Below are 13,874 nucleotides of genomic sequence, written 5' to 3' on the forward strand. Positions count from 1 at the left end.
AAACTGTGGAACTTCAGCTGTTGTAAAACTTAAACTCTCAGCATGCTCATATAGACATGTCTAGGCATGGTGGGAGTTGTAGTTTCCAACAGCTTGATGGCCACAGTTTGGAGATTACTGCTCTTCAGGTTCCATGTTCTATTCTGTCAGCACAGACCCTTATCTGGCACCCTCACTGATCTCCACAACAGAGTGGGCTGCACTCCCTTTATTCCCTATGAGCTTTGCAATTGTTGCCGAGCAGTGTACATAGCTTTTATTTTTGTTTTTTTGCCAAAACTTTTTTTTTTCTCCCTTATATTAAATTCCTTCCTCTAAATTTCTCTGAGAAATTGAAGGCTGGGCTCCGATTGGTTGGTATGGGCAACAAAGACAATTCTTGTCGCCATAGATCCATAAATCGAGGCCTTTATTTTCACCAAACATGAAATATCTATGAGTAGGCAGAAACTTAAATTGGTATTCCAGGATTATTTTTTATTTGACTATGCTGCAGGGGCTGTAAAGTCAGTGTAACTCATAATATAGTGTCTGTACCTGTGTGTGACGGTTTTCTCACAATTCTTCTGTGATTTTTACCCCAATATTTATTTTTAACAGCATACAAAATTACTTGTCTCAGATTTTTTCCAGGTTGCAATGCGGCCGAGACCTGACACACTAGTCAGCTGATGACAGGGAGCCTGTCTGCTTCAATGGGTGGAGCGATCACTTGGTGGGAGAGAGATCAATCTGCAACTAACTCAACAGTTGTAGGCACCCTGATTGAAAAGCACAGGTCTTTTGAATGGATGCAGCTCATTTATGTTTCAATGGGTGGGGTGGCTGATGTGTGGGAGGGAGGAAAATGGAATTATGGGATTTGTAGTCAAAAAAAGAAAACTCAAACAGGAAATACCAGTTCACAAAAAGCTAGCCACAGTGTTATGTAATCTCACAACATAGCCATTTATCCCCAAGACAAGCGCAGATCCTTCCTAAGCATGTCCATTACTGTCTGCCAGGTACGTACTAAAATCACCTTATGGTGGAGAAACCCTTTAACATTTTTAAAAATGTATTTATTTTTTTCAAAAGTTTACAGAAAAGAAAGAGCTTAAATTGGAAGCAACATAAACATAGTATTAGTACTGAGAATATGCTGAGGTCTCCCTTTCTGAAAATTTTGGGTATCTTACCTATTGTTGGGTATAAAGCTGGCCATAAAGAGTAGATTAAGGTCGGGCAAAGCCACCAATTTTGGCAGGATTGGTGAATAAGTATGGTGGCATCTCCAATTGAAGTATAGAAGGATCGAGCCAGGGGAGTTTCTGCCATTAGGCCAACTGCACCATAATGCCAACGTGCATCCTCTGCCTGCAAACTACATGGCGTATAGCAATGTAATCCTGACCACAAGTATTATATTAGTCAGTGCTGGAGTGAGCACTATATTCAGCCTAGTTTACCAAAAGAGTAGTCAAATAGCAACCAATGTGCTCCGAGCAGTTGTCACTCCACTTCCCTCACTCCTGACAACTCATACAAAGAGTAATACAAGGACAACAATTACAGCGATTTTTGATATGTCTGGATTGAATGAAATAATCTTTTTTTTTTATTAAGCCATAAAAATATGGAAGTCAAGTCAACATAAAAACTACACATCAGGCCTGACACATTTAAGTCTTACGAGGCTGGGTCTATGATTAAGGTTGTAAGACTGAAACGCGTCAGGCCTGATGCTCAGTCTTTTATGTTGTGCGGATTTGACTTACATATTTTTGTGACTTAATAAGTACTGTTGCTGAACTACCCTTCACTTCATTTTGGAAAAATTTTTCTGCTCACTGCTCATGGCCTCTTCATGCAGATGGTTACTGGAGAGTATATATCTTTCTGTTATATATTTCTATTTCAGTATCCTTACCCAATCATCCCATACACAAAATGCAGCATGTAAGGGCTCAGAGAAGGTGGCAGTAAAAGTATGTAAATGTGTAACTGGGTCGGTCAACTCAAAAAAGGACAGCCGCCCAGCCTCGTAATCCAGACATATTCTCAATCGGTCACAGGAGACTTTGTGACTTATTTGCTCCTCCTTACTGTCATGTAGCACTGAGTACAGATTAATATTGTATCTCCTCAAGCACCAGGACTTGCTGTTTTCTCCAAAATATGAGTGATCGCCTCTTCTTCCGATGCTGGCATAGCTGACTCCGATCCTCCAGTTCCCCGAATCGCTTGTCTCCACTTCCCAGCAGTGTTGTCCCGAGGAGAAGCTCTTGATGCTGAGAGCTTGAGGATAGTACTCGAATCTCTCTGGATGATACTGCTTTATTTCTGATCGTGATATAGTAGACAAGTCACCCGATATATCAATGTCCTCACAAGCAGTGTTTACATCTAGAGATATATCCAAAGCCTCCTGCATATTGGTTTGTTTCTTCACACCAGCAATAAAGTCAGATAAACCTGTGTTTAAAGTCCTTGAGATTAGACCTATGTCCAGATCACCTACATCTTCTCTCTCATCATCCTTGATGTGAAATGAATCTCTGTCAAGTTCCTTTTCTTGTAGGACATTAAATGGATCGGCCATGTTGCACAGTTTTGTGACGTAATCCATCTTGCAGGACAGCTCTTCCTTCTTCATCTCAAGCTGCTTAAGACGTTGAGTGACTGGGAGTGACACTTGGTCCCCCTGCCTGTAGACTTCACTCAAGACTTTCTTCTCTTGGTCTTCCAGTTGTCTTTTAATGTTTCTAAATATCATGGTCGCTTTATCGACTTCAATGTCAACCTTTTGTTGTATTTTCCTCTTGTGCTCTTGAAGTCTCTGAATGCTCTTCTCGGTTTCTTTACTCCTTGTGGTCAGGTTACTCAAGAGTTGTCTTGATTTGTTTTTCTTCTCATCTGAAAGCTCTATCATTGTTTTAATCTTGTGTCCTTTATGGTCACCATCCAATCTGCAGGACACACAGATAAAGGCGGCATCCTTTATGCAGTAATATTCCAGGATCTTCTTGTGGATGGAGCATTTTTGGCTACCCAAATTAATAGTGGGCTCAGATAAGACATGTTCTGGGGACTTGCTGTGGACTTTTAGGTGACTCTCGCACAGAGAAGCTTCACACAACAGGCAGGACTTAACGGCAGGCACCGAAGACTGGATACAATAGGTGCAGGATATTGGACCTTGCTCCACTTCAGGCTGAGCAGACAAGAAGCGCTGGGCTATGTTGTTCAGGGTTGTGTTTTTCCTCAGCGCTGGACGTTCCTGGAAATCTTCTCGGCATTCAGGACAGGAGTATTCTCTGGACCTCTCCTGGGTATCCAACACACGATCAATACAGCCCCGGCAGAAGTTGTGTCCACATCTCAGGGTGACTGGGTCGGTATAAATGCCCAGGCAGATGGAGCAATTCAGCTCTTCCAAAAGATCCGCAGAGGCCATGGCTGAGGGAAAAGAACGACCAGGAAGTAAGTCAATTAAAAAATTAACTATCAACTATGTAGAAAATACAGGGTGATTCAAAAAGGATGGAGCAAAATTCTCACCTTGGTATTCATAACTGAGATCATAACACAAATGTAATAAAAAGACGCCAATGAGTTAGTTGCATGTGAGAACCAGAGATGAGCGAACTTACAGTAAATTCGATTCGTCACGAACTTCTCGGCTCAGCAGTTGACTTTTCCTGCATAAATTAGTTCAGCTTTCAGGTGCTCCGGTGGCTGGAGACTCTTTCCTAGGTCTGTATCCACCTTTTCCAGCCACCGGAGCACCTGAAAGCTGAACTAATTTATGCAGGATAAGTCATCAACTGCCGAGCCGAGAAGTTCGTGACGAATCGAATTTACTGTAAGTTTGCTCATCTCTAGTGAGAACTTTTGTGGCCTACATATGGGGTTCGGCCCCATGGCAAGCGGCCTGTACAGCTTCATCATAGTGTGAACTAAGAACCTCTCAGTTTTCTAAACTTCTGGCTTATCAGCGAAAAGGTAATGGTTACAAATTTTAGAAGCTGCGGTTGTGACTAACCCTCCCCCACCCCTGGAACCTTCCCCCAGAATGAGGAACGCTACTTTCATTTTCAACAGTTTTTTTTTTAATGAAAAAACATTGCATAAGGCAGTGTTTTTCAACCAGAGTGCCTCCGACTGTTGCAAAACTACAACTCCCAGCATGCTTGGATCCAGAGTCCATGTAGGGGCCCAGTCATAGCTGCCATCAGTAATAAGACCCCCCACTACCACCTTACACCCCCACATACCTGTCTCAGTTCCTTTATTAAAGTGGATTGACAGGTCCTCCCCCAGTTTACGGTTAGTGCAGATCAGAGACGAGAAGCGAATAAGAGGGAAACTATGAAGAAGAAGAAGCAGCAGACAGTAACATTTCACAAAGTTTGTTTCCTTATACCAGAATGTGTGGGGGGGAGAGAACATGAAGAGGAGCCAAACCATAACCGCACCCCAAGCTGGTGTCTACACAGGAACCGATCCAAGAGATAATCTGTTATAGTCACACTGCAGTGTATCTGCTCCATACAGTAATTTACCTTTTAAGTACAGTGTGGACCCTCTAGAGAAGACAGACAGGCTCATAGTTGGAAATGTATCAAAACAGTGGAAACATTGACCAGTTGCCCATAGCAACCAGATTGCTTCTTTCATTTTTCAGAGGCCTTTTAAAAAAAAAAAAAAGCAATGTGGTTGCTATGGGCAACACACAGAACTATGTCAGTACTACGCAGATCAGGAGCCATTCAGGAGCCTGGAAAAGCTGTGTGTGACAGACCCTGTAATGACTCTAATGGCTCTGTAATTATTAGAGAGTGACTGACACACAGGGCTTTCCCATGCTCCTGAATGGCCAGAAATGTGTTGCTACTATGCAGATTATAAAACAAAAATAGAGAAAAAGAAACACAGCTGCCTCTCAGTATAATTCAGAAAGTAACAGGTTGTTGGTATACACTTTTATCAAAAAGTACAAGCCCACTCGCCACGTCAAGGCCACCTATTCAGGGTCAGTCCCTAACCTAACACTGGCGTAGCGCCGGGCGGTGACCACTGCCTCGGCGACACCAAGCCCACATGGGGAAACGACCCAATGGCCAGGCAGCCCCACAGACAAAGCATAATACAAACAATGACCACCACAGAGCACCGCACCAGTGTGAACACCTACCATGTGCTCCCTGCCACAGGGCTGGAGTATTCTAGGAGGAAACTTATGCAGTCTCCTGCGAATTAAAAATGCCGGGGCCAAATGGGTGGAGTGCTGGCTATGATGGGTGGAGTGGAGTGCTGGCTATGATGGGTGGAGTGGAGTGCTGGCTATGATGGGTGGAGTGGAGTGCTGGCTATGATGGGTGGAGTGGAGTGCTGGCTATGATGGGTGGAGTGGAGTGCTGGCTATGATGGGTGGAGTGGAGTGCTGGCTATGATGGGTGGAGTGGAGTGCTGGCTATGATGGGTGGAGTGGAGTGCTGGCTATGATGGGTGGAGTGGAGTGCTGGCTATGATGGGTGGAATGCTGGCTATGATGGGTGGAGTGGAGTGCTGGCTATGATGGGTGGAGTGCTGGCTATGATGGGTGGAGTGGAGTGCTGGCTATGATGGGTGGAGTGCTGGCTATGATGGGTGGAATGCTGGCTATGATGGGTGGAGTGGAATGCTGGCTATGATGGGTGGAGTGGAGTGCTGGCTATGATGGGTGGAATGCTGGCTATGATGGGTGGAGTGGAATGCTGGCTATGATGGGTGGAGTGGAGTGCTGGCTATGATGGGTGGAGTGGAGTGCTGGCTATGATGGGTGGAGTGGAGTGCTGGCTATGATGGGTGGAGTGCTGGCTATGATGGGTGGAGTGCTGGCTATGATGGGTGGAATGCTGGCTATGATGGGTGGAGTGGAGTGCTGGCTATGATGGGTGGAATGCTGGCTATGATGGGTGGAGTGGAGTGCTGGCTATGATGGGTGGAGTGCTGGCTATGATGGGTGGAGTGGAGTGCTGGCTATGATGGGTGGAGTGCTGGCTATGATGGGTGGAATGCTGGCTATGATGGGTGGAGTGGAATGCTGGCTATGATGGGTGGAGTGGAGTGCTGGCTATGATGGGTGGAATGCTGGCTATGATGGGTGGAGTGGAATGCTGGCTATGATGGGTGGAGTGGAGTGCTGGCTATGATGGGTGGAGTGGAGTGCTGGCTATGATGGGTGGAGTGGAGTGCTGGCTATGATGGGTGGAGTGCTGGCTATGATGGGTGGAGTGCTGGCTATGATGGGTGGAGTGGAGTGCTGGCTATGATGGGTGGAATGCTGGCTATGATGGGTGGAGTGGAGTGCTGGCTATGATGGGTGGAATGCTGGCTATGATGGGTGGAGTGGAGTGCTGGCTATGATGGGTGGAATGCTGGCTATGATGGGTGGAATGCTGGCTATGATGGGTGGAATGCTGGCTATGATGGGTGGAGTGGAATGCTGGCTATGATGGGTGGAGTGGAGTGCTGGCTATGATGGGTGGAGTGCTGGCTATGATGGGTGGAGTGCTGGCTATGATGGGTGGAATGCTGGCTATGATGGGTGGAGTGGAATGCTGGCTATGATGGGTGGAGTGCTGGCTATGATGGGTGGAATGCTGGCTATGATGGGTGGAGTGGAGTGCTGGCTATGATGGGTGGAGTGCTGGCTATGATGGGTGGAGTGGAGTGCTGGCTATGATGGGTGGAGTGCTGGCTATGATGGGTGGAGTGGAGTGCTGGCTATGATGGGTGGAGTGCTGGCTATGATGGGTGGAATGCTGGCTATGATGGGTGGAGTGGAGTGCTGGCTATGATGGGTGGAATGCTGGCTATGATGGGTGGAGTGGAGTGCTGGCTATGATGGGTGGAGTGGAGTGCTGGCTATGATGGGTGGAGTGGAGTGCTGGCTATGATGGGTGGAGTGCTGGCTATGATGGGTGGAATGCTGGCTATGATGGGTGGAGTGGAGTGCTGGCTATGATGGGTGGAATGCTGGCTATGATGGGTGGAATGCTGGCTATGATGGGTGGAGTGGAGTGCTGGCTATGATGGGTGGAGTGGAATGCTGGCTATGATGGGTGGAGTGGAGTGCTGGCTATGATGGGTGGAGTGGAATGCTGGCTATGATGGGTGGAGTGGAGTGCTGGCTATGATGGGTGGAGTGGAGTGCTGGCTATGATGGGTGGAGTGGAATGCTGGCTATGATGGGTGGAGTGGAGTGCTGGCTATGAAAGAGGGGATAGACTATGCAGTTCAGGAGCCTGCGTGAGACGGTCAGACCCTGTGTCTAACTTTCACACACAGCGATTTCAGGCTCCTAAATTGCAAGACATGTGTCAGTACTAAGCAGATCATGTGCTATTCAGGAACCTGGGAAAGGTGTGTGACAGTCAGTCCCTGTAATGACTTATGGCCCTGTAATGATTACAGAGTCTGATTTTCACACACAGCTTTCCCAGGCTCACGAATAGCACATGATCTACTACTTAGTACTCACACATTTTTGGCCATTCAGGAGCTGGGGAAAGCTCCCTCTTCACCTACCTCTGACGGCTTCCTGCAGTGCTGAGCTCCTCTATCCTCTTCCTGCTCACATGATGTTATGATGTCACGTAACCCTTGCAGGTCAGGGAAAGCTGCTGTTCAGCAAAAGAAGATGAGAGGAGCTGCGCGGGTCCCCCTCCAGAGCTCTAACCTAAATACAGTGGTCCCTCAACATATGATATTAATTGGTTCCAGGAGAACCATCATATGTTGAAACCATCATATGTCGAGTACATATGTCTATGTAAAAATGGTAATTGGTTCTGGGGCCTTGGAACCATTGTATGTTGAATACATATCTCTATGGGAAACTGCTAATTGGTTTTGGGATGACCATTGTATGTGGAGTGTATGGGGAGTGTTTAACAAACCAGGGTGCCTCCAGCTGTTGCACAACTACAACTCCCAGCATGCATGTAAAGCCATTGACTGTCTGGGCATGCTGGGAGTTATAGTTTTGTAACAGCTGGAGGCACACTGATAGGGAAACATTGATGTATGGGGTGTATAGTGTGTCTATGTATTGTATGTGATGTGTGACATCGCATTCAGTACTGTACAGTTCTTTAAATACCTTCAGGGGGACAGAATGTCCTCATTATGATCCTGCCGACTACAGCTCTATAGGAAAGGAAGGGGAGGGCAGCCAGCAGCTCATTGGATGCCTGCAGCAAGATGCAGCAGGCTATTGGCTATGGCTGCACTGGGGGCGGGGCTTACACGGAGCTCACAGTGGAAGCCTGCGTGAGTTAGCAGGACAGCATGTGAGTAACAGGAGGCAGAACGGGGCACACGGGGACATTATACAACTATCTGTCAGTTACTGAAGTTGTCAGCGCTGTCAGATAGCTGTTTGTATGATGGCCCCGACACACAGCAGCATCATATGTCGAGGCTGCCTTCAACATACGATGGGCTCTGAGAGGCCATCATATGTTGAAATGATCATATGTCGGGGCCATCATAAGTCGAGGGGTCACTGTACAATGAACCCCTTCAAGGCCAGGCCTCGTTCACACGGTGGAGTTTATGAGCTGAATATGGTGGAAAAATTCCTTTTGATAAATTCTGTTGCACAAAGTCTCATGGTTTCCAATGGTATTCTGCTGCGCCGTGCCCGCTGCGAAACATCTGCCGCAAAAATTCAGATTCAGGCCTCCGCAGAAAGAATTAACTGAAGGGGCAGGTGACGGCACATTTCCAAGGGGTCTCAGTGCCAACATGTTTAGCCAGCGCCTGTGGCTTGCGGAATGTCTGCCTTCTAGCTTACCAGGACTCAATGAGGGACATTTATCAATGTTTGCTTATGTATTCCTTTTTTTAGTAATTTTTTCCTTTCTTTTTTTTTGCTTATGTGCGACGTATTTATCAACTGCTTTCAGCCTGTTGATAATTTTCTTTCACGTAAGCAATTTTTCCTTTTTTACTTTGGTAGTAGCTTTTTCTGCTCCATGTTTGAGCTGGAGTAAATTTAGTCAATTTTTAACGCTGTTGCGACTTTTTTTTGCGCAGTTGCGACTGTCGCAGTTAATAAATACCTGACTACCCGTAGTCCATTTTTAAATTATTACTACATAGTAAATTTTAGGAAAACTTGCTTTTCTCGCTTTCCAGTCAAAATGTCGCACGAAAAAGCGTGTAGTCGCAGTTGCGACAATTTTGCGACAATTATAGTAAAGAAAACCTGACTAAACCCCTTGATAAATGTCCATAAATATGTCTGCAGCCCTATTGAGTCCCATTGAATTTGCGCATACGATTCAGAAGGCCCAAATAAATGCCACCCACTGTTCTCCAGTATACATCAGCACCCAGATGTCGATGGGATGCTGAAAGACCCCTGTGATGGGGAGAGAAAACTTATCCCAGGCCTAGAGGTGATATACAGTGGTCCCTCAACTTACAATGGCCTCAACATACAATAGTTTCAACATACAATGGTCTTTTTTGGAACATTGAAAGTTGAAACCAGACTCAACATACAATGTACAGACAGTCCAGATCTGTAAAACTTGTCAATGGCTCAAAGAACTGACCAATCAGAATGGGCAATTTACTGGTAAAACGCCTGTATTACTGAAGTGTATGCACTGACTGGTGTCTGGTAGCGCCCCCTACAGTACAGGGAGGTATTACATGTTCTCTACTACTCTATACCTGTATTACTGAAGTGTATGCACTGACCGGTGTCTGGTAGCGCCCCCTACAGTACAGGGAGGTTTTACATGTTCTGTACTCTTTACCTGTATTACTGAAGTGTATGCACTGACTGGTGTCTGGTAGCGCCCCCTACAGTACAGGGAGGTATTACATATTCTGTACTCTTTACCTGTATTACTGAAGTGTATACACTGACTGGTGTCTGGTAGCGCCCCCTACAGTACAGAGGCGTATTACATGTTCTGTACTCTTTACCTGTATTACTGAAGTGTATGCACTGACTGGTGTCTGGTAGCGCCCCCTACAGTACAGAGGCGTATTACATGTTCTGTACTCTTTACCTGTATTACAGAAGTGTATGCACTGACTGGTGTCTGGTAGCGCCCCCTACAGTACAGGGGAGGTATTACATGTTCTGTATTCTTTACCTGTATTACTGAAGTGTATGCACTGACTGGTGTCTGGTAGCGCCCCCTACAGTACAGGGAGGTATTACATGTTCTGTACTCTTTACCTGTATTACTGAAGTGTATGCACTGACTGGTGTCTGGTAGCGCCCCCTACATTACAGGGAGGTATTACATGTTCTGTACTCTTTACCTGTATTACTGAAGTGTATGCACTGACTGGTGTCTGGTAGCGCCCCCTACAGTACAGGGGAGGTATTACATGTTCTATACTCTTTACCTGTATTACTGAAGTGTATGCACTGACTGGTGTCTGGTAGCGCCCCCTACAGTACAGGGAGGTATTACATGTTCTGTACTCTTTACCTATACCACAGTTAAGCTGCTCCTTTGGACACCAGGTGAGGACGGCTCCATTTTACATTTTTAGGACATTTTGCGTACTGTACAGGACCCTGAAAAAGCTCCTGTCTTTTACATAGACCAGCGTTTCCCAACCAGGGTGCCTCCAGCTGTTGCAAAACTACAACTCCCACGCATGCCCGGACAGCCAAAGGCTGTCCGGGCATGCTGGGAGTTGTAGTTTTGCAACGACTGGAGGCTCCCTGGTTGGAAACGCTGTCAATGGGAACCGTACAGAACTGTATGTGCTTACGGTTCCATACGGTTTTCACCACACGGTTTTTGACTTTGCACCGTTTTTTTTCTTGGAATTTCAATCAAACAAGTGAAACTTTATTCAAAATGGAGTGAAAAGTTAGAAACGTATACGCACACGTAAAGAAGTGGTCTCAGCACCTTCCCTTTTTGTTGCACTGGAGTAAAGCAAGCGGACACCTGATCCAAACAGTCCCTGGAAGCCAATCCTGGTAACCTCTTCGGTGCTAACACGCAATGCAGAAATAGCAGACGATATCAAACAATGAAAGAACTGCGGAGCACTCACCAGGTCTGTTCACTTCTTTGTCACTTCGATGAACGGGATACATGCAGGGGAGGATGGAAAACACACGGGGGTATTCAAGACGGCGACGGTCCGTTTACACGCCGGATCGCTTCGTCAGGCCAGACGAGTGAACTCTGAGTGAACAGACCTGGTGAGTGCTCCGCAGTTCTTTCATTGTTTAAAAACGTATACGTTTTTTTTTCTTTAAAAACTGATGCAACTGGACATAATTTTTCAAACCGTATACGGTTTTCAACCGTACATGCGTTTAAAATTCGTACATATGTACGTGATACGGAACTGTATTGCAAAAACATGGTGTGCAAAGACTGCAGGGGGCACCTCGACCTAATAATGTGGGCTATACATGGCATAGACACGTCTAGATACCCAGGCTATTTTGCATAACCACGCCCACGAGTAGAGTTCTACCTGGTAGCTCCGCCCATATCCCAAACTCCGCCCAGGCTGCCTGGTTATACAGTATACTTGTACACACGGTCCTCTAGTTGTACGTTATGTCGGGGCTCCTGGGTAGTTCCCTCACTGACCACAGGCCGTCTCTCCTTATCCACCATTGCTCTGTCACTAACACACAGGCCGGTGAGGCCCTCTGGCTCCTCCTCCATTGCTCCCCTCACGTCTGTTCTGGTGAGTGACGTCACGGCGCGCATCTAGCGGTCGGTCGTACCAGCTGGTGATGCTTCCCGCGCACATTTATGGCGGGAGATTCGGAGCGACGCCCGTCCTGTCATGTCCGAGGTGTTTTATGTGAGGAAAATGATGTTATATGAGGAGTTAAATCTGCTATCTAGTCATGGGTGGGATTAGTAATGGCGGCCGAGGACGTGGCCCCCTAAAAATGGCGCCAAGGCTGTTCAGTATAAGATGGGGAATGGGGAATGTCTTTACTCTCTGTGGTAAAATAATAAAATGTTGTGAGGTGGGAGAACAAAATGGAGGTCTCTGGTGAAGTATCACTTCATAGACTCCATAGACCAGTGTTTCCCAACCAGGGTGCCTCCAGCAGTTGCAAAACTACAACTCCAGCATACCCGGACAGCCGCTGGCTGTCCGGGTATGCTGGGAGTTTGTAGTTTTGCAACAGCTGGAGGCACCATGGTGGGAAACACTGCCATAGACTATAATGGAGCCTGTCTTCTCCAATATATCTATAATATATCTATCATGCCCCAACCATTCAAAGCCTTTGGCAAGGACTCCATAGACCAGTGTTTCCCAACCGGGGTGCCTCCAGCTGTTACAAAAACTACAACTCCCTGTTGGCTGTCCAGGCATGCAGGGAGTTATAGTTTTGAAACAGCTGGAGGCACCCTGGTTGGGAAACACTGCCGTAGACTATAATGGAGCCTGTCTTCTCCAATATATCTATAATATATCTATCATACCCCAACCAATCAAAGCCTTTGGCATGGACTCCATAGACCAGTGTTTCCCACCGGGGTGCCTCCAGCAGTTGCAAAAAACAGCTGGAGGCACCCTGGTTGGGAACACTTCCATAGACTATAATGGAGCCCAACTTCTCCAATATATCTATAATATATCTATCATGCCCCAACCAATCAAAGCCTTTGGCATGGACTCCATAGACCAGTGTTTCCCAACCGGGGTGCCTCCACCAGTTGCAAAAAACAGCTGGAGGCACCCTGGTTGGGAAACACTTCCATAGACTATAATGGAGCCCAACTTCTCCAATATATCTATAATATATCTATCATGCCCCCAACCAATCAAAGCCTTTGACATGACTATAAGGCCTTGTTCACACCACGGAGAATCCGCGCGGAATATCTACATGGGATTCCCCCTGACAGCGCTCATTGATTCCAATGGGAATTCCGCTTTTCAGTTCATGGTGATACCGCGCCATCCGGCAGAAAAAATCATCTTTATAATAAAATGTTTTTAGGGGTAGTTTATATCTAAAAATAAATGGCCCAAAAGAAGTCCCTGTAAGTTAAAGGGGTACTCCGGTGGAAAACTATTATTTTTTAAATGAATTGGTGCCAGAAAGTTAAACAGATTTGTAAATTACTTCTATTAAAAAATCTTTATCCTTCCAGTACTTTTTAGCAGCTGTATGCTACAGAGGAAATTCTTTTCTATTTGAATGTCTTTTTTGTCTTGTCCACAGTGCTCTCTGCTGACACCTGATGCCTGTATCAGGAACTGTCCAGAGCAGGAGAAAATCCTCATTGCAAACCTATGCTGCTCTGGACAGTTCCTGATATGGACAGAGGTGTCAGCAGAGAGCACTGTGGACAAGACAAAAAAGGAATTCAAAAAGTAAAGAATTTCCTCTGTAGCATACAGCTGCTAAAAGGTACTGGAAGGGTTAAGATTTTTTAATAGAAGTAATTTACAAATCTGTTTAACTTTCTAGCACCAGTTGATTTAAAAAAAAAAAAATGTTTTCCACCGGAGTACCCCTTTAAACCCGAACGCTGGAAGCGGTGCCAAGAGCTTGTGATGTCACAGCCCCACCCCCTCATGATGTCACACCCCACCCCCTCAATGCAAGTCTATGGGAGGGGGCGTGACATCCGTCACGCCCCCTCCCATACACTTGCATTGAGGGGGTGGGGCGTGACTTCATGAGGGGGGCGGGGCTATGACATCACGAGCTGCCGACTCCAGCGTTCGGAACAGTTTGTTCCAAACGCTGAGCAGCGGAATACCCCTTTAAAGGAGATATCGCATGGTAAAAAAATGTATCCCCTATCCGCAGATTGCGGGGTGCCCGACTGCTGGGGCCTCCCGCAATCTCCTGTATGGAGCCCGGCTCT

The 13,874-nt window shown here is 46.4% G+C and overlaps 2 protein-coding genes across 8 annotated transcripts in view; one reads left to right on the forward strand and one right to left on the reverse strand.

Annotated features, from left to right (window-relative positions):
- Positions 1 to 396: 396 nt before the first annotated feature.
- Positions 397 to 11,717, reverse strand: LOC130297240 (E3 ubiquitin/ISG15 ligase TRIM25-like). Of its 7 annotated transcripts, none has more exons than XM_056549480.1 (3): positions 11,500 to 11,717; positions 4,257 to 4,348; positions 397 to 3,438 (listed from the first exon to the last, which is right to left on the reverse strand). In XM_056549480.1, the coding sequence occupies exons 1-3, from the start codon at positions 11,514 to 11,516 to the stop codon at positions 1,892 to 1,894; spliced, it is 1,656 nt and encodes a 551-aa protein (XP_056405455.1). In that variant the 5' UTR covers positions 11,517 to 11,717; the 3' UTR covers positions 397 to 1,891. The 7 variants fall into 7 exon arrangements, with proteins under 7 accessions (XP_056405455.1, XP_056405458.1, XP_056405460.1 ...); XM_056549482.1 differs by lacking the exon at positions 11,500 to 11,717 and adding an exon at positions 10,897 to 10,915 and having other exon boundaries at positions 398 to 3,438; XM_056549481.1 differs by lacking the exon at positions 11,500 to 11,717 and adding an exon at positions 7,555 to 7,599 and having other exon boundaries at positions 398 to 3,438.
- A 21-nt stretch (positions 11,718 to 11,738) lies between these two features.
- DNAH9 (dynein axonemal heavy chain 9) overlaps positions 11,739 to 13,874 on the forward strand; it is a 264,791-nt gene continuing 262,655 nt past the window's right edge. The window contains exon 1 of the mRNA XM_056549442.1: positions 11,739 to 11,838. The gene's annotated coding sequence lies outside the window, so the exon portion shown is untranslated. The remainder of the gene's footprint in view (positions 11,839 to 13,874) is intronic.

This window comes from Hyla sarda, chromosome 13 (genome assembly GCF_029499605.1).
Source record: "Hyla sarda isolate aHylSar1 chromosome 13, aHylSar1.hap1, whole genome shotgun sequence".
Lineage (NCBI taxonomy): Eukaryota > Metazoa > Chordata > Amphibia > Anura > Hylidae > Hyla > Hyla sarda.